The 24,506-nt window shown below is 54.3% G+C and overlaps 2 protein-coding genes across 6 annotated transcripts; one reads left to right on the top strand and one right to left on the bottom strand.

Annotated features, from left to right (window-relative positions):
- On the top strand, positions 1-9,332 carry LOC148885035 (protein tweety homolog 2-like). Of its 2 annotated transcripts, XR_016118045.1 has the most exons (15): positions 1-1,209; positions 1,433-1,593; positions 1,677-1,788; positions 3,037-3,257; positions 3,478-3,573; positions 4,684-4,756; positions 5,365-5,434; positions 5,609-5,664; positions 5,792-5,884; positions 5,945-6,037; positions 6,118-6,254; positions 6,332-6,487; positions 7,004-7,082; positions 7,157-8,173; positions 8,918-9,332. XR_016118045.1 is itself a non-coding variant. In XM_089018611.1 (14 exons), the coding sequence occupies exons 1-14, from the start codon at positions 1,078-1,080 to the stop codon at positions 8,996-8,998; spliced, it is 1,560 nt and encodes a 519-aa protein (XP_088874737.1). In that variant the 5' UTR covers positions 2-1,077; the 3' UTR covers positions 8,999-9,332. The 2 variants fall into 2 exon arrangements, 1 of the variants encoding a protein (XP_088874737.1); XM_089018611.1 differs by lacking the exon at positions 7,157-8,173 and having other exon boundaries at positions 2-1,209.
- Positions 9,054-24,466, bottom strand: LOC148885036 (proline-rich protein 12-like). 4 transcript variants are annotated; one of them, XM_089018607.1, is made up of 16 exons: positions 23,822-24,466; positions 21,899-22,074; positions 21,428-21,589; positions 17,370-21,361; positions 16,222-16,401; positions 14,959-15,033; positions 13,394-14,048; positions 12,817-13,217; positions 12,616-12,732; positions 12,188-12,321; positions 11,667-12,124; positions 11,501-11,605; positions 11,333-11,430; positions 11,069-11,200; positions 10,511-10,606; positions 9,054-10,399 (listed from the first exon to the last, which is right to left on the bottom strand). In XM_089018607.1, exons 1-16 carry the CDS (start codon positions 23,902-23,904, stop codon positions 10,265-10,267), a joined length of 6,999 nt encoding a protein of 2,332 aa, XP_088874733.1. In that variant the 5' UTR covers positions 23,905-24,466; the 3' UTR covers positions 9,054-10,264. The 4 variants fall into 4 exon arrangements, with proteins under 4 accessions (XP_088874733.1, XP_088874732.1, XP_088874734.1 ...); XM_089018606.1 differs by having other exon boundaries at positions 12,817-13,220; XM_089018608.1 differs by lacking the exon at positions 14,959-15,033 and having other exon boundaries at positions 12,817-13,220.
- Between the last annotated feature and the right edge of the window lie 40 nt (positions 24,467-24,506).

Here is a 24,506-nt window from a genome sequence, read left to right on the forward strand (position 1 = left end):
AAAGCAGGAAGCCCGCCGGAATCAATCAAGCTAGGATGGCCTGCCGTGCCGTCTCTCCGCTTTCGGCTTCTTCTGCATGATTGGAACGATTTGGAAATATTGGGGCGCCCCCTCTCAGACAGGGACAAAATCATCATCATCGTCATAATAACTCAAATAGATAGAAAGCTAGCTGGCTAGCTAATTGATAGCCAACAGCTAGCCAGATTACAGTCAGCCAGCTAAAGAGCTAATAATAAGTGACCCTGGAGGGCCTGGAGTTATCTGATCTTGAAACGGGGGCGGCTGTCCAAAATCCAATGCGAGACATCCAAATTGCTTGCTAGACTCTGATTAGCGTTGTCAGCACGACGTCAGGGGCGCCGTTTGGACGCTCGACGACAACGTCACGACGTGGTTCTGACGTGGTTCTTTAGATGAAACGAGTTCAGCCCAAGGGGGGACAGAAATGAGTGCAATTGGCTGACGAGCTCCGACCTTGGTTTGCCGGACCTCCTGGGTCAGGCAAGATGGAGGCTGGAGGGCGGGGGGGGGCGAGGGCTTTGAACAGGAAGTGGCATGGTGACGAACGACCTTGCCCGGCCTCTGATAATTGCTCCCTCGGGGCCACCGAGAGGTCCATTCATCAAAAGGCTGCGTGCGGCGCCGGAGGCCTTGACCTGACGTGCCAGGGGTCACCCACCTGGTGATTCCAGGCGGCCATCCAGCAGGCCTGGCATCACCCCGGTTGGTCCGCGTCCGCTGCCCCTCCTTGGAATTGACTTCAGTGCCCCCCATCGACCACCGGAGGTCGCACAACGCAAACGGCGCGAGTAGTCAATTGAAAGGCTCAGTGGGAGGAGTCCTGATGCGATACGACGGGTGGGCGTGACCCCGGCCTCCCGTCACGCCCCCCGGACCCCACCCGCCCGCACTGGCATCCGTGCCTCGGATCAAAACAGTCCAACCGGCCGGTCGCTCGGAGGCACCGCCGGCAGCGTTCCGCTCGGAGTCCGAACCCCCTTCGCCGCCGCCCCCCCTCCGCCATTGGCCTCGTCGAGGGGGGCCGCGAACTTTGCCCCCCCCCCAGTCGCCGGGATGGCCGCCCCCGCGAGGTTAGACTACGTGGCTCCGTGGTGGACCTTGTGGCTGCACGGCTTCCCCCACCTGGACTGGTCGCTCCGGGCCGTGGACGCCACCTTCGGACCCGAGCGGGTCAACTACCGGCAGGTCGGTACCACCCCCCCCCCCCACCCACATTTCTTCTCTCTTGAGCTAGCTTCCCTTTTGTGGCTTCGTTTGGCCATTTTCAAGCGGGTGTCAAAGTCACGGTCCGGGGGCCAGATCCGGCCTCCGACGTTAGAAACCGCACGTGTCAACTACCGTGCTGAAAATAAGGTCGAGATTTTGGCGGGCCCTTTTCAGCCAAGGTTTTTTTCTCCCCCCTCGGCAGTCGGTGGCGCTGGTGGGCTGCGTGGGTGCGGCGGGCCTGGCGCTTAGCCTGCCGCTAGCGCTGCTTCTGCCGCTGTGCCGGAGGGACCGAGACGCCAAAGGAGACGAGCGCCGCCGCCGCCGCCTCACGTGTTCGGCCGTCCTCGCCGGGCTTATCGTGTGGTCGGTCGGCTTTTCCGGCTTTTCCGACTTTTCCGTCTTTCCCGCCGGCCGACGTTTTCCGACGTCGTTCGTTTTCTCGGCAGCTCCGGCGTCGGGGTGGGTTTCTATGGCAACAGCGAGATCAACGATGGCGCGTACCGCCTGACCTACGCCATCCGCAATGCCAACCGCACTTTGGCTAGCGTCAGCGGCCTGGTAAGAGATGCCGTCGAGGGAAATCAGAGCCATGGGGGGAAGGGGGGGACTTTATTTGCTAGCTATTTGCTATCTATTAGCTATGTAGCTGGCTATCTAGCTAGGTATCTGTTGGCTAACAATTTCTTAGCAAGCAAATTTTCTATCTATTTGATTAAGTTTCGGGTTGAGTGAACGCTGGCACGTGTGGCCGCCACTGCTCACCTGCAGAAAAACTTCTCCAGTGACTGTAAAGTGACCTTGAGAGTTTTGAAAGGTGCTTAGAAATGAAATGAAATGTATTATTATTATTATTATTTTCCAACTTTGTTGCCAATGAAAATGTCATCAAGTTTGTGGGCGGACGTTTAGCGTGTTGATCTTTTTGTCCGTGTGGAGGTGTTGCGGCGTGGGTAGACGCCGCGGCGCACTGCCGCGTATTTTCCGGCGGTGTCGGGTGTCAAAGTACAACGGATGAAGACACGGAGGAATCTTGTTGACGAGGAAAACAACATCTGTTCACATTCGCCTTAGACGACACACACACACGTGTGCGTGTGTGTGCGTGTGTGTGTGTGTGTGGCCATCTTTGCGTTAAAGTGATCCAGCATTTGTGGAATTGATTTGGCTTAAGCCCATGTTGATCCCCTGCAGGGACATCATTTGGTTTTTGTCAAATTTCATGAAGATGCAACCCCCCCCCACGGTTGCTTTTTGGCCTTGACAAATAATAATAATAATAATACATTTCATTTATCAGCACCTTTCAAAACTCTCAAGGTCACTTTACAGTCACAGGAGAAGTTTTTCTGTGGGTGAGCAGCGGCAGCCACATGCAGCAGCGTTCACTCAACCCGGAATAACTCAAATAGATCAAGTTAGCTAGTTCATAGATAACCAATAGCTAGCCTGCTAGCTAGTTAGAAAGCAAATAGATAAATTCAGCCAATCCTCCACCAAGCGTCTTCAGTTGCTCCAAAATGCCGCTGTACGTGGACAAGGGAGCACGAAACTCCATATTTGGCCTCCCTCGCCGTGTTGTTTTCCAATCTTCCGGATTTGGAATGGGGGGGATGTGGCCAAAGACCAAAGGACTACTACACTAGCTGGCTATCTATTAGTTATATAGCTATCTAGCTAGCCGGCTATCTATTTGCTATCTATCAGCTATCTATTAGTTATATAGCTAGCTGGCTATTTATTTGCTGTCTATCAGCAAAGAACTAACGGCAATCCTTGTTCTCCGTCGATGCGTCTTTGCGCTGGCAGACGGCGTCTTCTTTGGGCGACGCCGAACGGGCTCTCCGGCGCCACCTGGAGCGTCTGGACGAGATCTTTGCGGCGCGGGCCGACTACCTGCAGGCTCTGCGCTTCATGCGGCTGATGGCCGACAACGTCGCGCGGGAGCTGACGGCCGTGCCCGACTTGGGCGCCGCCGCCGCCGACCTGAGCGCCGTCGCCGCGCTGGCCGCCTCCGGCGAGTATTACAGGTGCCCCCATCGCGCCTGATTTTTATTTCTGCAGATAAAGATTGTCAACATCTGTCCGTCCTGGAGGACCGGTGCAGAGTTTCAGGACATTTTAGAAAGAAGCGTGACAATGTCATGGCGATGGATTTGCGCTGTTGAATGCTGGAAGCCAAAGGCCGCCAAAGACGCCGGCAAGCGGACGGGGGCGGAGCAATGGTGACCGGCGTCTGTCATCTTGCAGGTGGCTGAGCTACCTGCTTCTGCTGATCCTGGACCCGCTCCTGTGCCTGGCCGCGGGCCTGGCGCTGGCCAAGCGGGCCCGCCGACTGCTCGCCGTGTAAGTCCCAGTCCAAAAACCGCTGCCGAATGATGGGGGGGGGGGGGGCATCTTGGGGCAAAGTTAGGAGCACTTGTACGCCATTTTGTGGGGACTCACCATTAGCTAGCTGGCTAGCTATTAGCTGTCTAGATGGCTGGCTGTAAGCTATCTGGCTAGTGCCTATTTATTAGCTAGCCATTAGCTAGCTAGATGCTATGCGCATAGAAATGAAATGTATTATCAGAATCAGAATCATCTTTTTGGGCCAAGTCTGTAGAACACACAAGGAATGTGTTTCCGGTAGAACACGCTGCACTAGTATCATCATCCAAAAATTCTTCTTCTTCTTCTTATTCTAAGCGTTTTTGCCGGCATGGCTGACTTTTGGGGTCCAGGCGGCTCGACAGGGATGATGGATGAGGCCACCCGCGGCCCAGACTTGATGTTTGTCCAATGTGGCGCCGCCCACGCTTTGCTCGCTGAAAGAGGAGACGCCATTTCCTGCCCCCCCACGCTAATGGCTAATGCTTATCGATCGTGCCGGCGGCCGGATGAGCACGCGGCTCCTTCAAGTGGTGACGAAGGGCTGCTCTCAGCCGCATTTATTGCTCCTTTTTCACGGAGGTCCGACGACTCAGCCGAGCTCGTCGCCGTTAGAAGGGCGGCTCGCGTGTCCATGATGAAGCGCGCCTTGAAAAGCCGCCCGGTGGATTCATAATAATAATTATACTTTTCATTTATAAGCTCCTAGCTAGCCAGCCATTTAGCTATATAGCTAATAGATAGCCAGGTTGATAGCTAGTCAGCCAGCCAGCGAGCTAAATAGCTAATGGACAGCAAATAGCTAGCTAGCTAGCTACATAGCTGGCTACCTAGCTCGCTAGATGAATGTGACCACAACAGCCGTGAGGTGCCGGGCCACCCGTTTGCGGCTTTGCCGCCGACGCCATTTTGCACGTGGCGTTTAATGACCCGCCGTTCCCCGTCACCAAAGGTCACCGGCGGGGTCGTTGAAAGCAAAAATCGTTTGCCGGGTCCCCACGTGGATCTTTCTTTGTGCCAACCGAGGCACCCTGTCCCCGGTCCCGAACATTGACGCCCGCCCCCCGCCCTTCTGCCCCGACGCAGGATGGTGGCCTTGGTGGCGCTGTCCGTCCTCCTGAGCTGGACGTCGCTGGGAGCTAGCTTGGCTGCGGCCGTGGTGAGTTTGGTGTTTTGTTTTTGCCCCCACCGCCCTGTTCATTGGTGTCGGTTCCTTTGCCGTCCCGTCGTAAAGCTGATTAGGAAATTGGCGGCCTACGGGCATCATGGCGGTGGTAAACAACCCAAAGCGTCCTTGATGCCTCCAAAATGGGCCTCGGCGGGGTGCTTTGGCGCCAGCCACCACAAATCCTCGCATTTGGGCTTAATGGCGATCACGGACGTGGCGCATTGAGGGCACAGTTGGGGGTACAAAGAGCCCCCCCCCCCGTTGCGTGAATCTCCCACGGAATCTGCGGATTAGACATCTGCACGGATGCGGCCAGGCGCTCTTGCGGATGCTAACCGGCGACGTTTTGAAACAGGAACTTAGCGGCCGCCTTTTGCGGCTTGTTTGCTTTCCACGACTTTTCTGGCGTCAGTCAGGCTGTGCAATGAAATGGTGACAAGAGAGCTTCTTTCTCTTCTTGGAAAGATCACGGTCGTCAATCAAACGGCGGATGATACCCGCCCACCTGCAGCATTTTTAGCCTCGCCTGAGTCAAGTGATGTTTGTAAACGAGCAAAGTTCCCTTTTTGACGTGACGTGACGTGACGTGACGCCCGCAGGGCACCAGCGACTTCTGCGTCTCTCCCGACAAGTTCGTCGTCAACCAAAGCCGCCATTTCCTCAGTGCAGGTAATCCCCTCAAACAATGACTGGTCTTGCTCGTCCAGTACCAAAACGGAGTCAAGGCAACACATCTGCTTGATTCTTTTCCAAAAATGCTGCACTGTTTTTTTCATTTTTTCCTCATTCATTGCAAAAGTGTTGAAAGTCTTGTTTTGTTTTGTTTTGTTTTGTTTTGGGCAGACGTGGCCCACTACTACTTGGTCTGCGGTCCAGATCTGGCCAACCCGTTCCAACAGGTACAAACTCCCGACCGCCACGTCCCGGTCGACAAAGACGAGCTTGTCAAGCGCAGTGTGAAAATGCGCGCCATCGCACATCGAGTTAGCGCAAGCCGCAATCTTTTGACCTTTGACCCCTCCGCAGTCGCTGACAATCTGCCAGCGCTCGCTGACCACCATGCAGATCCAAGTCCAGGGTTTGCTGCAGTTCTCCGTGCCCATCTTTCCCACCGCCCAGGTAGGACCACGACGACAATTTGTCCAATCGGGTCCTCAAACGTCACTCAACCCCCCGCAGAGAGACCTTTTAGGCATCCAGCGCCTGTTGAACACCAGCGAATTTAATCTGCACCAGCTGACGGCCTTGCTGGATTGTCGCAGTCTGCACAAGGTCAGTCCCCAATCCGCCGGGTGTTGCATGGAGGCCCGCGCCCGCCTCCGCCCCAGATTTGACGGTATCCGACGGCGCAGGACTACCTGGACGCCCTGACGGGCGTGTGCTACGACGGCGTGGAAGGTCTCCTCTACCTGGCTTTGTTCTCCCTGCTGGCGGCGTTGGCGTTCTGCGCCGTGCTAGCGGCCATTTTGCGAGCGCGAGTGGGCGGCAGGTGAGTGACGCCGAGGCGCCCAACCCCCACCCCCCTTCCGCTATTCCGCGCCGGCAAAGCGCTGCGTCTCTGCCCAGGGACAAAGACGAGGTGGACCGGGAGGACCCGTTCAACCCCCGAGCGCGACGCCTGTCCTCCGACGTCCACAGCTTCTGCAGCTACGCGAGCAGCGTCGGCGTCCGGCCGCCACCTCGGGCGGTTGCCGACGCCCCGCCCCCCGCCCCGGAATACATGTGAGGGCAACCCTCGGCGAAGTCCAGGGCGAGCTTACTTGAGTCGAGTCGCTTATTCGTACTGTCAAAGTGGCCATTTTGGTTTCAAAAGTCAGTCTTCCAATGTGTGGATTTCATATCATAGCTAGCTAGCTAGCTAGCTAGCTAGCTAGGTAGCCAGCCAACTCCTTGCCTTCCTCCGCCTCGTATTCTTCTTTGATGTTCGCACTTTGTTCTAGTTTCAGCTGTTGTTGAAGCACTATATCAACCTATATGGATTGTATTTTGGACATCCGCCCCCATTTCAAGCTCCGATAACTCCAGACCCATATAACTTTGGAATTAACTCTTTTTTTTTTTACGATGAAAGAAGAGAGTCTACGTTGAAGTCGTCCTAAAACTCGATATTCTGAGGGTCCTGCAATTCAAGTGACAATGACAAAAACCCTGGCACTGGCGTGGTCACATTTTTGTCACGTGGTCTGGCAGTCAAGGAGTTAATTGGTTCCTGTCTTTACTTTGTGGTTTTCCTGGCAGGAATCAGTCCATGCTGTTTGGTGGGAGCCCTCGATACGAGAACGTGTCGTTGATCGGCAGAGGATCGCCGCCGCCGTCGGTGCGTTGGCCCTACGCCGCCCTGGTGTCACAAGTCTGACCACAGCTGCCGCTCTCCCCTTTTGTTGTCTAAAGGGGCGAGGGGGGTTGCTGACACAAACGCCGTCAGAGTGCTCCCTTGTGGTGCATGACTGAGCTGATCCTTTTCACCGATGAATGAATGAGACACATGCATCCATCCAATGCGTCAAGCATCCTTCCGAGACCACACTTGGTCCTCCTTTAAAGGGGGGGGGGTCTCTCTTTTAGAAAGAAGCTTCGGTGGGATGGGGGGGACGCATTAATAATAATAATAATAATAATAATCCATTTCATTTTGAAGCGCCTTTCAAAACTCTCAAGGTCACTTTACAGTTACAGGATGAGTTTTTTTTCTGTGGGTGAGCAGCGACAGCCATACCCGCTAGCGTTCACTCAACCCGGAAGTAACTCTAATAGATAGCAATCTAGCTAGCTAACTAGTAGCCGGCCACCTAGATAACAAGCTAGCAAGCTAATAGATAGCCAGCTAGCTTATTTCACTCAACCCGGAAGTAACTCAAATAGATAGAAAGCTAGCTAGCTAATTTCCAGCCAGATAACAAGCGAGCTAGCTGGCTAACAGATAGCTATCTAGACAGCCAGCTAGACACAATAAGACAGAGTCCAAGGACTACTTTCGTGGACCCGCGGAATTGAAATGACTGTTTGAAATGTACCCACACATTGCCACCATTTCACCAATCAAATACACAGAAACAAAACGTGGCTGCCGCTGCTCACCTACAGAAAAACGTATCCTGTGACTGTGAAGTGGCCTTGAGAGTTTTGAACGGCGCTTAGAAATTAAATGTATTATTATGATTAAAACACTGACCTTGTGCGACAAGCTTGCGTGACACTTTGTTGTTTTATTTTGGAAGCATTTCCTCTTGTGGAGCTCATTTCCTGTTTGGATGCTTTGTTTTTTTTGTTTTCCTTCTTGCTTGTTTTTCTTTTTTCTGGCCTGATTATGTGTGACCCCGCCCCCTTTTTGGCTTGTGCGTTGCTATGGCGAGCGCTCGATCCCGGCCGGACGTTATGCACGCTTCGCTCGCCAAACGCTTGGGCCATGTGAGTATCGTCCAGCGTCAGCTTCTTTCCTATTCCGCCCTTTTCCCGAATTGCTTCCTTAGCAGAACTTTTTGGGCCGTTCAGGAGTTTTCTCGTGAATATCGATGAGAAGGTTTCTTCAGCCGTCACCTGGACTTCTTTCAAGGTGTCGGACGTTCCGCATCTCATACAAGAGGCTTCGTCAGCGAACTAAAATTTGCTGGTAGTTTTGGCCCTATATATATATATATATCCCTACTGTCCAGACCCCTGCTGTGATAGGTCCCTGTCTAAGGTTGGGTAGGAGCAGAGGACTATTCCCTGAGGCTACACTGATGACTTCCATTGTCCCGCACGATTATGGGGTCTACAACTGGTCTGATTGCCCCATTTGCTCTGGTATCACCTCATCAGCATAACTAATCCTATGTTGCCTAAGCAATCTATTGTACGAACGATCCAAATTGAGCCTCACCCCACCATGACGATTTAGTGAAGGGTTTTGCTGTTTTGTAAAAATAGGTTTTTCTACTCCCCTTTCAAAGCATCTATGTTCATTCGCTAACATTTTAACCTCATTGTGGTCAAATGAGTGGTTCAATATATATAGGGCCAAAACTACCAGCAAATTTTAGTTTGCTGACAAAGCCTCTTGGATGAGAAGCGACACCTTCTAAGAAGTAGAGATGATGGCGACGGACCACTCCTGTACCGCTGAGAGCGAATTGCCAGAATTGTTTTTTTTGTCTCCGCTTTTCTCGGCAGTACTCGCCCGCCATGAGGACGACTTATCTGTCCATGAGCGAAGCCCAGAGTCCACACTTTGGCGCCGACCTCCAGGCGTAGCCCTCCGGCGCTCCCCCAAACACACGTGGAGGAACTCTCGGTTGACGGCCGTCCACGTGGTTCCAACGCTTTTATTTCCTTTTGTCACGTACAGGACAAGTTGAAAGGCCAGCATGAAGACGCTATAGTACACTATTTACACAATCTGCTCCCAAACGCTGGCCAATAGTCATCGACGACAGACAGAAACATGGACATGGACATGGACATGGACATGGACATGGCATGCGGCATTTGGATCATTCCATGTCAGACTTTCTTTTCTTGTTTTTTGAGTTCTTGCTTGGTCTCTGTAGTTGCCTTTTGAAGAGCCCAAATCAAGAGGTGAAAACACTCCGCTTTGGTGTCAATCGATCCACCCGGAATCTCGAGGGAGACTATTTCATAGTCGCTCAAAAGCCGCTTTTGGCTGTGGTGGGGGGGGGGGATCTTTTCCCCCCCAAAAAAAAGCCTCAAAATGATTTCTCCAAATGACGGCAATCAATGAGAAGGTTTCTTCAGCCGTCACCTGGACTTCTTTCAAGGTGTCGGACGTGTCGCTTCTCATCCAAGAAGTTTGGTCAGCAAACTCAAATTTGCTGGTAGTTTTGGCCCCATATATATATCCCTACTGTCCAGAGGTGGCGGTGCCGGACCTCTGATGTGATAGGTCCCTGCTCTCAGGTTGGGGGGAGCAGAGGACTACTCCCTGAGCAACCACTCCTTTGACGACAATGAGGTTCAAATCGTAGCGAAATAAAATAGACGCTTTGAAAGGGGAGTCAAAGAAGCTATTTTTATAAAACCCTTCACTAAATCGCCACGGTGGGGTGAGGTTCAATTTGGATCGTTCCTTCAACAGACTTCTTAGGCAACCTCGGCTTAGTTATGCTGATGAGGCGATACCAGAGCAAATCAGGCCAGTCGCAGGCACCATAATCAGTCAGGACAATAAAAGGAATCAGTGGAGCCTCGGGGAAAAGCCCTCCATCATAGCAGAGTCTGGCACCGCCACGTATGGACAGTAGGGATATAGGAATAGGGCCAAAACTACCAGCAAAAATGTGAGTTCGCTGACGAAGCCTCTTGGATAAGAAGGCAAACGTCCGACACCTTGAAAGAAGTCCAGATGACGACCTTGTCGTGGACGGACCACGACGGAGAGCTTACACAGACGAAATGAGGGCGACGGAAGGCGAGCGGCCATCGACGAGTTGCCCTCAGGGCGAGCCGAGCGAGCGAAATCCTCAAAGTCGCCCGACTTTGCGGATTTTGCCGTGCCGCTGTTCAGGCTTTTGCGCCGAGGCCGAGCAGCTCCACGAAGGAGTCAAAGAGGCTCTCCAGCCATCCCCGGTTGGCCATGCACTGCTGCACCACCTCCTCCTGGCCCGGGTCGTCCGCCGCCTGCTCGATGCTGGCCGTCTGCGCGCAGCGTCGCGGGGTTACTTTCAAAATGGCCGCGCCTTTTTTTGGGCCCCCCCAAAATCCCGCGCAGCAATTATTCAATCGGAGCGACGACGGAGGCGCTCTTACCTCCTTTTTGCAATGCAGGAAGGTGTGGTACTTGTAGTGGTGAAGGGAATGATAGTGGCTGTAGAGGCGGCACGTTTCCAGAGAGAGCTTCAGATCCTGGAAAGACACGTCAAAGCTTCGGTTTTTACCCAAAGGTCAGTCGGAGGTCAGCCGGATTCGGCGGCGGTGACTTTAATTTTAACACACCATTAATCATCATCAGAATCCATTTCATTTCTAAGCACCTCTCAAAACTCTCAAGGTCACGTGACAGTCACAGGATTAGTTTTTTTTGTGGGTGAGCAGCGGCAGCCACACGCACCGGCGTTCACCCAACCCCAAATCAGTCAAATAGATAGAAAGTTAGCTGGCTAGCTAATCGATAACTAATAGCTAGCAAGATCGATAGCTTATAAATAGCAAGTAGCATATAGATAGCAAATACATAGCTAGCTTGGTAGCCAGATAGCTAGCTAATAGAATGACTTGAGGAGAAAGTGAGAGTTTTCAGTGGAGGAAGGTTTGACGCGTGGCATCCGATGCGGAAGAAAGCGTCCGTTGCCGTGACAACCGCCTCACTTGTTGCTCGGGCGCGCTCCTCTTGCCGCGGTTGAGAGTTTTGCGGTCGTAACCCTGGCCGGCGAGTCGCACTTTGACGCTTCCCGCTCCCAGCGGGTCCGCTGTCATTTTGGGGAAGACGTGAAGCGCCTCCTGGCGGCGCGGCCAAAAGAGCAAAGGTGGAGCTGGAGCGGGTCCTTTGCAAGACGTCTTCTTCTCCGAGGCCAACCGGAGGCCAACCGGAGGCCAACCGGAGGCCAACCGGAGGCCAACCGGCACACTCACCTGGTGCTGAGCGCTCATGCCGACTCTCCTCAGCAACCTTTTCTTCCTCTCGTTGAGCAAACGGTCGATCTTCCTCATGGGCGGCAGGTACAGCTCGTCTACGGCGGCCGACGGAATGAATGGTCGGGCCCAAATGGCGGCGGCGGCGGCGGCGCCGTGCGTTCTCACCGTGAGTGTCCTCCAGGGCTTGGATCATGTCGGGGTCCAGCGCCGTGCTGACCAACATCTCCACGTAGCTGCGAAACATCTCCCTCATGGCTCGGCTCTTTGGTCCTGGAAGGAGAAGGAAGGGTGAGCCGGGCGTCCGGCCCCGCCCCCGACCCCGCCCCCTGACCTTCGTCTCCGCCGGGGCCCGACGAATCCGATTCCGAGGACGGCGAGCCTTTTGTCCACTTTGCCCTCTTGCCGCAGGGAGGCTCCGTGTCGTCGGGCGACGTCCCGCCTCCGGAGGGCGCCTCGCTTTTGTCGTCGTCGTCCGCCGCCGCCGCCTCCTCTTGCCTTTCCGCGTGGGCGAGGCCCTCCTCGCCGGGCCTTTCTTTGCGCCGGCCGCCGTCCCGGTGGCTCTCTTGCGGGAGGCCCTCGGCGTCCGTGCTTCGCCGCTCCCGTTTGAGGGCTGGCGTTTTGTCCGCTTTCTCACGGCGCTGCCCTTCTTTGAGGCCCTTTTCCGCTTTCTCCCGCGGATCCGCCTCTTTCTTCTGCGGCTCCTCCTCTTCGTCGCCGTCCAGCGCGGGCGCGGTCGGATGGTGAGCGGCGGCGGCGGCGGCTAATTGTTGCTTTGCTAGTGATTGCCGCCTGTCGGTCGCGGCGACTTTCAATCAGCGGGGACAAAATGGCGGCCGGGTGTCGGGGACTTACCGCGCAGTCGGAGTCGTCGTGCGCCAGGGCTTCCTGGAGCACACGCGAACGGAGTCTTTCTTGTTGACGTTCTCCAGGAACTTGACATACAAACGCTGGTATTGCATTTTGGCATCGCCAAAGTAACCCAAATACTGCGGACGCAGAAGCAAACCAATCGGATTCGGGAATGGAAAATGGGGAGCATTTGAGGAAACGTGTTAGCTGGCTACCTAGTTAGCTAGCTTAGCTTTCTATCTTTTTCTGAACTGATCCCGGGACTGTAAAGTCACTGAGAGTTTTGAAAGGTACTTAGAAATCAAATGGATTCTTCTTCTTCTTCTTCTTCATCCAAGATGAGTTTGGATGCCTTGTGATCATTCTTGCTAATCGTTAGCGCCTCTGCCTCGCTAACGATAGTCGAGCGGCGTTCCGACGGGCAAACTCACATTACTGGTGGCGCAAAACTGCCGTCGGCCATCTTTGATCTCGGGGCTGAATTTCTGCAGCAAAGCTTTCTGCACCCTCCAGATGGGCGGCGGCTCGCGACCCGTCCGCAACGCCGCCTGATGGCGCAAAAACAAACAACGGTCATTTTGTGCGGCGGGAACGAGGGCGGCGAAGGGCGCCCGCCGGCGAGGCTCGCTCGCCTTGAGCGTCCCGACGTCCTCCGCGCGGATAACAAACTCATCGCGTTGGCGGAAGATGCCCTCGCCGCCGCTCTCGCTGTCCTCCTCCTCGCTGCGCCCGGCGATGGCGGCGTCCGCCTGCTTCTCGGCCAGGTGGAGGGCGGCGAGCCCCCGCGACGGCGGCGAGCAAGACGGGGACGACGGCCAAGAGGCCTCGGGGTCCCGGTCGGGGCACGACGGCGGAGGCGGGGCCGCCGGGTGGCTCCGGGCCAGGTTGGGGAGAGGCGGCGAGGGGGGCGGGGAGGCGCCCGCCGTCGCCCGCTCGGGGCGAGGGGGCGGCCAAGGGCGCTCGGCCCGGCTCGCGGGGAGGAGCGGCGATGGCGAAACGGCGGCTGACCCCAACGGCGGAGATGGAGCAGCGCCTGCTGGGAAGACAAAGAGGCGGTGCATCAGCTTGGCGCCAAAGTCACGCCGTCGCTTTGCCGACAAAAGTTTAGTTGGAGACAAAAGGCCGCAAGCTTTGCGTCGGTGGCGCTCATCATTCCAACGCGGCGCCCAAAAAAACCCGGCGACCTTTGAGCGGCTGGTGTCACGGTACCTTCAACTTGCGAAGCCTCTGCCGACTTCCGACCTTGACGCAGCGCGTCCGCATTCCGAGTTCCCGCCTGCGGATCGGCCTCCGTTTTGCCTCCGAGTCGCCCGCCGCCGCCCTCCTCCGCCGCTTCTCCGCTTTGTCTCTCGTCTTCCTCGTTGGACGGCGACGGGACAAAGTGGGCGCGCGGAACGCCCACTTCTTGGTCCGGGTCCGCGACGGGAGGCGAGGGGCCGAGCGCCGCCTCCCGCGGGATCGGGGGCGACAAAGCCGACGCCACTTTGACGGCGTCGTACAGGGCGGAGATGGCGGACGAGATGCTCTTCTGCAAGTCCTGGTTTTTCCCCGCAGAGTCTTCCTCATCCGAGGAGAAGGAGGGCAAGGCCTCCAGGTTCCCTTTCAGCTCCTCGTCCAGAGGCTCGCAAGGACTCGGGCAGCCGGCCAGAGTCGGGTGGCCTCCCCGGTCGAACGCGGGCGCCGGCGGAGGCGGCGAGAGCGGCGCGCCGGGCGCGACGGCTCCGATGCCACCTTTCGGGGCGGGAGGAGGGCTGTCGTCACGCTCGTCCAACGCTTGCAGCCCGGACGGCTTTTTGCCCGCTTTCAGGAAGTCCAAAAACGACGACGCGAAACCGCCTTTGAAATCAAAGGCTTTCTCGTCGACCTGAGGGGGGGGGCAAAAAATAAAAGAAAAAACACACAAGAGTTGAGCTTCCATTGACTTCTGGAACATGTGTGCCGTTTGCGGATGTCAAGACCCCTTAAAAAACGATGTAAAAAAACAGCACAAAAAAAACAATGTAAAAAACGTGAAAGGAATAAACGATGTGGAAAAAAAACCCTGAAAAAAAGCGAAAAAAACAATGTGAAAAAAAAAATGTAAAAAAACAATGAAAAAAAACAATGCAAAGAAAATGATGCAAAAACAACGATGTAAAAAACGTGGAAGGAAAAAACGATGTAAAAAAGCAAGAAAAAAACATGTAAAAAAACATGCAAAAAAAAGCTGCAAAAAAGTGGAAGGAAAAAAACGATGTAAAAAAACTGATGAAAAAAATTGGATGAAAAAAAACAAGACAAAAAAACAATGTAAAACAAACTGTAAAAAAACGTGGAAGGAATAAACGATGTAAAAACAATGAAAAAAAACGATTTAAAAAAACATGAAAAAAACCATGAAAAAAAAAACGAGGAAGGAAAAAAGGATTTCAAGAGCAGTAGTATCAGTAGTAAGCCTCAACAGACAGCAGGTGGCAGCAAGGATCCTGCACTTTGAAGGTGAAAAAAAAGAAAAGAAAAGTAGCGTCACCACGGCAACGGCTGTCCTGGTAACAGTGATCTCTCTCCTCTCTTTTGTCAGTCACAGAGAACTGGCTGTCAGTCAGCTAACCCCCCGCCCCCCAAAAAAAGTCCTATGATGGGAACGCCATCCTCGTTCTTTTCTACCTCTTCATTTGTGGCCCGTCGAAAAGAGCCCCCAAAGGACCCCCTCCCCAAGTGGCGTTTTCCAAGGCGTGCCCCCCCCCCCCCCCCCCCCCCCCCCCCGCGTCTTGCGTTCTAGTGATGCAACTTACAGAAGTGGAGATTTTCTGCATGGCCCCCCAGGCTTCGGGGCTTAGCGCCTCTTCCATTTCTTTCTTCCACATCATCTGAAAAATAACAAGCCTTTAGGACAACAACCCCCCCCCCAAATAAAGGGTTTTGGTGGCAATGGACCCCCCCCCCCCCAAGAAATGACGGCACATTGACTGTCATTTCCATGCTAACAGAGTTCAAACGTTGCCAGCGGGTTCATTAAAAGGCGATTGAGTATTGCAGAAGTACACAAGGCGGGTGTAGTGGGGGGGGGGGGGGGCTCCGACACTCGCAGCGGCGCGTATGGAAAAATGGCCAGTATCACCATGGTTACCAAGTCGCCCGTGTCTGAAAAGACAGACAGCCAACTGTAAAGCAGTTGCAGTTGTAGCTAGCAAAGCATTTGGATTCTCAAATAAAAGAAAAGAAAAGAAAAGAATGCGTCACTCAGTCAAGAAATGGCGGATCAGTTTGGACGGCGAAAAAAACAATGATTGGCAGCGCCCGAGCCACTCTCGAGGACTTGCAAGAAGGGCGCGGAAAATCCGACTGCACCCTATGCACCCTGCCCACCACCTTTTCCAGCAACTGCCCTACCGATCCAAACCCAGCAGACGTGGCAACAGCTTCTTCCCCCCCGACGCCATTAACTCTCTAAACACTAAGCCAAATAGTCAAATAGTCTAGCGCCTCCATTTTTCTCCATTATTTTCATGATACTAGTGCAACGGTTTTTTTTTTCTTCTCTTTCCTCTGTTGATTCAGATGCCATTTTGTGACTCCCCTGGTGAGAAAGCCGCTAGCTTGGCGCTCAAGCTGTTGCGAATAATTTGACACAGAAGATGAGAAACTCTCAGCTTTGGTCACACGTTGCACGGAGCCAGTCCCCTTTCCAATCGTCCCTTTCCAATCGTCCCCTTTCCAATCGTCCCTTTCCAAACGTCCCCTTTCCAATCGTCCCTTTCCAATCGTCCCTTTCCAATCGTGAGCAGCGTTTGCCGGCCAACCGACTGCAAGTGCCTTTGCGCTTTTGGCCCCATAACTCCGTGACGGTGACAAAAAACACTCGAGGGGACAATAAAGCGATGCGATACGACGGCCGACTCCATATGGACAATCTGGAGCGGCTTTGGCGAGTTTGAAAAAGTGGAAGAATTTTCAAGCGGACCCTTTCCTTCTCCCGTTGATTGAAAAGGTTCAGATGCCCCCCACGCGTACATTTTGCCACGTGCGCTACGATCAATTCCATTTCAAATCAATACCTCTCCGGGAAGGTCACGGTGCGTTTGGTCCTGGTTTGTGCCGGTGTCCACGTTGGAACCGAGCGCCGGCGCTGACCCCATTGATCCATCAGACAGGGCTGCCGGATCCGCGCCGGACTGGGAATTGCTCCTCAGCAAGGATTCTGATCGGGGAAGGCCAGAAACCGGAAGGTGCGTGACCTGCAAGATGGACAAAAGTCAAAGGCAGCCGTCCCAACAACAAAAGTGAAAAGGTGAGCACATGGATAGAAAACACAGTGAAATTCGGACTCGTTATTGATAGTTCAAAGGCAGAGTGTAGACTGCAAGGTTAAAATGTCCCATCAATCAGGTTCCACAAATAACCCGCACGAGCCATCCGTACAATTCAAAGAGAACCAGCCATTACTGAAGTTTCTAGTGTGTCTGCCTGCATCCGTTGGAATATCACAACTTCACTACCAAGATGTACAACCCAGAGCTCCTTGAGACGCAAAAAGCTATCCATTCCATCAAGCCATCAACGACCATCACAAAGTTCAATAAAACCACTTGATTATACAGTCCAGTTTATTTCTTTCATGACAATACCGTAGCATATTTATTCTACATAAAATAAGGTCTATTGTGTGTAGTTTGAAAGCCTATCGAGTTGAAAATGATGTTTTATGGGGACCTGGGAACGGATTATTCTCATTTTAATGGTTTCTTATGGGAAATTAACGTTTTGAACACACACACTTTCTGGGAACTAATTGCGTTCGTAAGCCAAGGTATCACTGTATATCCGTACTGTCGGGAGGTGGCGGTACCAAACCTCAGCTCCGATAGGTCCGGGCTCAAAGGTTTCTTAGCAAAAGAAAATAGAATAGAAGTAAAAGAAGCTATTTTTATAAAACAGCAAAACCCTTCACTAAATCGCCATGGTGGTGCGAGGTTTCATTTGGATCGTGCGTACAACACACTTCCAAGATCTTTACCACATTGGCTCAGTTATGCCGATGAGGTGATACCAAAGCGAATGGGGCAATCAGGCCAGTCGTAGACCATAATCAGTCAGGACAATCGTGTCTCTGTCCTATTATTCTGTAAGTCTACTTTGCCGATGGTCCTGGTCCCCATTAACCGGGAAAAAAACGAGGGATGAGTGTATTTGCATTTGACGGTACCTCGGTGGGGCTGCCTGGATCTTGCAGCAGAGGCGGCGCCGGTCCCGGCGCATGTCCTTGGTAACCGTGGTGCAGCATTTGGTGGTGGGAGGGGGTGGCGGGATGATGCAAGAGGTGTCCTTGTTGCGGCCAAAATTTGTGGCAGTGCTCCAACGGTTGCCCGCCGCGCTGGTGTGGATTCTGCTGGAGATGGAGCTCTGGGCTAAAGTGTCCCTGGGGGTGCGGGCGATAGGGGGGGTCGTGCGCTTTATTCAAGTCTTGGTGCGTTGCCGCCAGTCCTTCCTCTTTCCTACCACGACCCCTCCCCCTCCCGCGGCCCCTTCGATTCTCGGCGCCGGACGTCCCCGCCGGGCCCCGACAGTAGGGCGGCTCCGGGAGAGGGCGTATCCGAGGCCTCCCCCTGGGTCGGGGAGGGCCTTCGCGTTTTGGTTTGGTGGGTTTCCTCCCTCTTTTCTTGGGTCCGTCCTGGGGCAGGAGCGGCGGCGCCTGTCCCGGGGACGAGTAGCCCAACGGCTGGCCGAAGTCCACGTCTCTCATCGGCGGACCGCCGGACCGTCGACAACTGGAAACCAAATCGGGGAGGAGGTCCGGGAGGCGTCGGCTGTTGAGACGGATATCGGCCGGACCCTTGGCTTTGTCCTCGTCATCCTCAAATTCATATTCCTGCGCGTAGTTTTTCTGCGTCGGAGGTTGAGGATCGCGTCGCTGCTTAAGCAAATGAAACGAGCTGGTCTTGAGCAGTTTTTTGGGCCGGGATGAACAAAACATGGCGGCGCTCGTATTCCTCAGGCCTCCGACAACTCCCGCGGGCCCCGCCATTTTTCTGAGCGAGTCTTGAGCGGCGGGATCCGAGCCCATGGCGGCGACCTGGGACTGGATGAGGCCCAGTTGATCGGTATTCACGGTGGAGGGCAGATGGTGGGTCTTCAGAGAGTCTAGATCCACATTCAAACCCGAGAGACTGTGACAATACTGTCCGTAGTCTTGATCCCTGTGGTGACCCACCACGCCGTAAGGTTGTCCAGCATCTCCTGTTTTTAAGACCTCCATGCCCTCTTGCCCAGGACCTTGGGGAACGCTCTGTCGCAAACCGCTTCCAGAATCCCCGGCGCAACTGGACTTACAATTAGCTGGGCAAAACATGTCGTCCACTCCCGGAAAGAAGGTCCGGTCTTCATCGTTTAAGAGAGAGTCTGAGAAGCAGATGGACGTTAAGGATGTGAACTGCTCCTGTGGCTGATTTGGATTCAGTTTGGTTCTTCCACCGGGGTTCACGTTGTCAAATCGGTGAGGCTTAAGACGCTGCAAGTGGGACGCTTGGTTGTCCGTCTCTCTTGGTTGGGGATGTTGCAGTTGTTGGGCGCTGGCGAGCGTTCCCGCCATCTGATGAGGAACGTGGCACTGGGGGGGTTGGTGGTGACCGTGCGCCCGCTGTGGGTGGTGGGCGTGGCTCTGAGACGGGTCGACGAGGTGCAGGTGAGGGGCGGTGGGTAAAACCAAGGATGCTTCGGGGAGAAAGCCATGAAGCTCCGAGGGCGCTTGCGGGCCGAGGTGGTGGCTTGGCAGACGTCCTCCACCCCCGACGCCGTCGCCTTCCGCAATACCGGAACCGGTCCCCACGTCATGTCTCTCCGGCGCTAGAGAACCTCCACTCTCTCTGGTCCTTGGCTGCGAGAGTCGCCGGTCCATCATATCAAGCAGGGACGCAGAGTCCTGGCGTATTCGGCTTGGATCTCTCGGCGCTCCAAGGTTGTAGCGCGGATCCAGACTCTGATTCTCTCGCTGCGAGGACAGACCGCCAGGGTGGGAATCCACTCCAGCGGGCTGCGCTCCTGGAGATGGTCCTGCCATCGCTTGCTGGCTCAAGGGATGCTGCGGCGGCGGATGCTGGGGGTCCGTTTTCGCCCCGGGCATGAGAGGATGCAGCATGGCAGTTTGCCCCGGGCAGTCCGGTCGTAAAGTCATCGTCCGGTGCCGACCCTGCTGCACATCTGCCGTATCGCACAAGTAGTCTGACCCGTCCAAAGACTCTTTTAGCTCCATGTGAGGATGTTGGGAGTCAGGGAGATTCTGTTGCGATGGATGCCGAGAGGGCGGGGATGGCAGGCATTGCGCTTGCGGGTGCGCCATGTGGTGGGGCCGCTGGGCGTAGGGGTCCCCGCTTCCATAATGGCCCGCAGAAAGCTGCGAGTCCGCCTGCCGGGAGCGCTTAGTAGGGGACAGAGGGTCTTCCGAAGCCGGTTTGGAGATTGTCAACTCAGACTCGGGCTGTTGCTGCTTATTCAACCCCCCTGAGGTTTCAAGGTCTGCAGCGCTCGTGGCGCTGCAGGTCCGGACCACATCGTGAAGGCGGCGACGCTCGTCTGAGATCACGTCGGGGTCACAAGTGGCTGCCTCGGTTTGCGTATTTCCCGCGAGCGGGAGCTGTACCGGCATCCGCGGGGACGACGGATGAAGTTGGGCGGAATGAGAAGCTGGACTTTGCGTCCGGAGTAATTGGTGCATGAGGAAATGATCCGCTTCTTCCATTGGGGAGCGCTCCCCACACGGCGCGTCGGCCTGCGGTTTGGTTTTGGACGCAGCCGGGCGGTAGGGCTGCCGTCTGTCACTCGTGAGATGTGACGACGGTGCAAACGCGGGCGAGAAGACGGGGGGCGGGTATTTGCCGGCCCCCGAGCCTCCGGGCGACGGCTCGGGTCGATGCGGGGCGGCGGAAGTGGGAGCGGGTGACTGACTGGGCTCCATCAAGTGGTACGAACTGCCGACACCGCTTCCTGAACCGACAGGTCCCAGTCCAGTTTCCAGGGCGGGAATTCCCGACCCCGCACTTCCCGTTGACCCGGCGCCATTCCCGGACCCTAGAGGACTCTCTGCTCTTCTCTGATTAAAGCTCGAGTCGCCGAACACAACTTCTGCCGAGAATGAACGTCCGCCGGCGGCGAAATCGGCGAAAGGCTTCCCTCCGTGACCTCCGGAGCTCATGTCGCAGGTTTGAGGAGAACCGAAGCAAGATTGTGTCACGGGAGTCGACGCCAGCTGCTTGGGAGAGTACGACTGGGCTTGTTGCTGGGGTGGACTCTGGCCCGCTAGGCCGGCGTTGAATCGGGCTCCAGGTGGAGAACCGTACGTTGAGAGAGCCGACGACGGCGGTGCCGCTTGGGGTGGGGGCTGCTGACGCGAGGGAGCCGCTGAGGTGGCGGTGCCGGCCTCGGGGTTCGAAGATGACAAAGAGCCGTTGGACGACGGCGGCGTGCCGGACGAGACCGAATTGGACGAGTAGCCACTGGTGGAGCTCTCGGATTCTTTGGTCTCAACTGAGGAGGACGACGACGAGCTGTCGGAGGAAGGAGCGTAGGGTGTTTTCGTATTCGGTCGGTACGGCGAGCGTTTGGGATCCGAGGGTGGACTCTGGTTCCCCAAGGGACTATAGGAGACGTGATGCTGTTGGCTCGCCACTTGCCGGTAGCCCAGTGAGTCCCCGCAACCGAGATATTGCTGCGGCGGGAGCGTCGCGGGATGAGCTGGGGGGGAACGCTGGTAATGCTTGATGACCGAATCCTGCCGAGGAATCGTCCTCTCCGGCGCAGGGGCGATCAGCGCCGGCGTGGAAGAAAACATGGACGAGGCGTTATAGAGCTGAGGGGACTGGTTGTGGAGCTGCGAGGGCAGCAGGTTAAACTGGGGAGGGGGGAGGTGGCAAGCGGAGGAGGTGGGCGCCACGTGACCCGGCTCCTGGGAACCGCGGTAGGCGCCACCCTGAGAGGACAGCAGGCGGTCAAAGCCCAAGCTGGACTGCGAAGGTGTCTTCATGTGCATCAGGGGGTCATGAGGGGACAGCAAAGCGTTGGAATTTGGGCTATAGGCAGTCGCGTCCTGCAGGGATAACGAAGGGGGGAAGGAGCGTCCGGGGAAAGAGCCCGCATGCTGGTACGCCGAAAGGGCCGAGGGGGAGGAGAAGGAACCGGAAGCCGAAATAAAGAGCTCCGGCGGGGCTGCGGGACACAAGATGGACAGTCGATTTGGGACTGGACCCATTTTGCTACCGCGCCGACACTTACCCGTCTGCCAAGAGGGACTGCGAAACTGGGTGAGGAGGGAAGAAGCGGAGGGTGGCGGCTGCGCACCGCGGGAATCCAAAGCGGAGATCAGGTTCATGACGGACGGATCGGGACCCGACGGCCCCGAGTGGTGGAGCCCGGCGTCAAACAGTCCTGACAGGCCTGCCAACCAACCGCATGCATGCATGACGCCTTACATCCATTTGGGGAAAAAAACGCTCACTTTGAAACTCGAGGCCAAACAACAAGCACAGCTATCGGGTTGGCTGGCTAGCTATGTCGCTAGCTCTCTATTAGCTATATGGCTGTCTAGCTAGCTAGCTATTTACTATGTATTGGCTATCTGACGGGCTGGCTATCTCGCTAGCTATCTGTTAGCTATGTAACGATCTAGGTCTTGCTGGGATGAACATGTTATTGACGCTGATTCAAAAGGTCATTTGTGGCCAAAAGGCGGCCCCATTTTCTTACCCAATGTGCGTCCACCCCAGACCGCCCCCTGCCTGGAGCCTCCTGGGTGCTGGTGCTGGTGCTGGTGCTGGTGCTGGTTGGTTGCATAACCCTGGAGGTGGTGAGGGCTTCCATAGGCCTGCCGGTGGAGCAGCTCCGGGTCGTGGTGAGACGACCTGCCGCTTCCATACATCAGGCTGAACATATTGGATTGGATTAGCCTTCAATAGTCTCGCCGTGGAGAAATGGACATTTCACAGCAGCAAAGTGATGGAAGAGGAAAGGAAGAAGTTGAAAAACAAAATACAGGAGCTGCTGTCAAGGCAGCCATCGTGCTCAAACTTTAAATGACTGCAATCTTGAGCACTTTCTACAGCTATGACGCAGTTCTAGATAAGGAGTAGAGTATCAAAGTGTCCTTTTCACCAATGGATCAGGGACGTCACGGTGGAATGTGCACATCTCCTACAAGCTAAAAGTTGAAAGCAAACAGGAAGCTGTAGCATCCACTGACCAAAAGAGATTGTCTCACATCTCCTGTCCCATGTAAATGCGCTTCAATTCCAAGCCGCGACGCTTCCGCATACGGAACAAACATCAATCGGCATATTTCCGAGGCTCACTATGGTCAATTGATCCCGCCTCCAAGGCCAAAATAAAGACTGGCAACTCCCCCGAGATAAATTGCCCACCAACAGCTTTCCACCTGTTGCCAGTCAGCCGCCAGGCAACGGAAGGAAAGGAACAACACGTCTAAAGATGGAAACGCGGCATTTTTTGTTCCACAGAAAGCCTGCCAAAGAATCTGAAGGAGGATCGGCGTGGTTGTCAAGGCAACGGCCAACGTGAGGCTGCGAGAGCGCTCGGCTCGCGGCCACGCTTCGTTCCGCCAGACTCGACGGGCGGCGGAAGGCATCGGCGTCTCGTGAGCCGACGGCGACCAGTCACGTGAGCCGATGCTCAAGCACTGTTTACTAACGAGGGAACATTTCTGAGATGTGGCGTGTCGTTGCATTTTTGGGAAGGACGTCAGGTTTTTTGCTGGCTTTTTCCAAGCTAGGCAGCTTATGACGTATGACACACGTTTGCCTCCAAGCTGCTTCATGAAATTTCCGGGAAAACACATGGCTTGAAGTTGACGCTCTTTTTGCTAACTTTATAAAGGTGACTAAGTTGTATTTTGATAACGCATAGAAGCGGTAGAATATCTATTTTTCTCCATAACTGCCAAGTGTCAAGCAAAAAGAAGCATTAGCATATGTATTTCTAGAGCTTGCAAGTATCGTTCCTAGTATTCAGTGACAGCCATTTTGGATTTCTGATGAAAATCTGCCTTCATTCAATCGTTGATATTTTCAATCTTTTCTGTTGTTTATAATTTCAAAAGCTTTCCAGTGGTACCTTACTCGTTACGATCTGCCAAAATTTCAGAAAGTTAGGATAGTTTAAAGAACTCGCTCACTGATTTTCATTGTTTTAATAGTGTCATTACAGGCAGAAAATGAAAAATTCCATTATTTCCTTATTATTTGTCATTTGTGACTGTAAAGTGACTGAGAGCTTTGAAAGGCGCTTACATTGTAATGTATTATTATTAGAACAATAATCTATCCATCTATGCATTTTAACATGGTATTATTTTTGAAAGATGTTGTCACGCCAGCCGTTGGACAAAGCTGCAGTGTGGCACGCGTGTGCAGCCGGCCGCATGTCATGTGTCATTCTTACGCGCCTTCCTATTTAAATGGGCACGATTGCCCCCCCCCCTCCCTTCTGCGTATCGTCACCTATAAGCTTCAATGGCATTCCAGAGACCCCCCCTGGAGCTCCCCCGTTAACAACAATACGACTCAGTGTACCTGAGAAGACGAGTCGCGTGCATCGAGCCTGCCCGCTTGAACGCAGAAGAAGACCCCCACCCCCCACCCTCCGCCTCTCGCTTACCTTGCTTTGGCCGATCTGTCGTAAGTCCATCCGGTGCCAGATCCGAGATCTCCAAAACCAGCTGCGGGATAATTCCGCTCCATGAAAAAGAAAAGAAAAAAAGAGGGGGCTGCCTGGATGAAGATGGGCAGCAGATACTGCGGGTGAGGTGGAAAGGGGTAAGAGAGAGTAAGAGAGAGAGGAGGAATGTCCTCTCTTCTTCCTTCCTTCCGTGCGCTCTCTCGCTCGCTTCTGTTTATTTCTGGACTTGACAAGCCCGTCCGTAGACTGGGAGGAACGGAGTAGTGATGGCAATTGCGGCTCTTTTCGGGGAGCCGCTTCTTTTGGCTCGGCTCACTAAAAAGAGCCGGCTCCCAAATGGCTCCTCAGTTTGCCTTGTTGCTTAAATTAAATAAGTACCAAACATCATGTAAAAATATGTGAAAAACCAATTACTCATGTTTAAAAAATACACTATATCAAATATTCTTTATGTATATGTGCACAGTAGTGATGGGAATTCCGGCTTTTTTCAGAGAGCCAGTTCTTTTGGCCGAGCTCACGAAAAAGATCCGGCTCTTTTGGCTCCCCAGTTATTTGTTGCTTAAATTAATTAACTACCAAAAATTATGTAAAAATATGTGAAAAACGACATATTTAAAGACCTTTCCCATACATAAGGTGCACCGCATTACAAGGGGCATCT

Source organism: Hippocampus bargibanti, linkage group LG17 (genome assembly GCF_051943395.1).
Source record: "Hippocampus bargibanti isolate YZ-2025 linkage group LG17, ASM5194339v1, whole genome shotgun sequence".
NCBI classification, from domain to species: Eukaryota; Metazoa; Chordata; class Actinopteri; order Syngnathiformes; family Syngnathidae; genus Hippocampus; species Hippocampus bargibanti.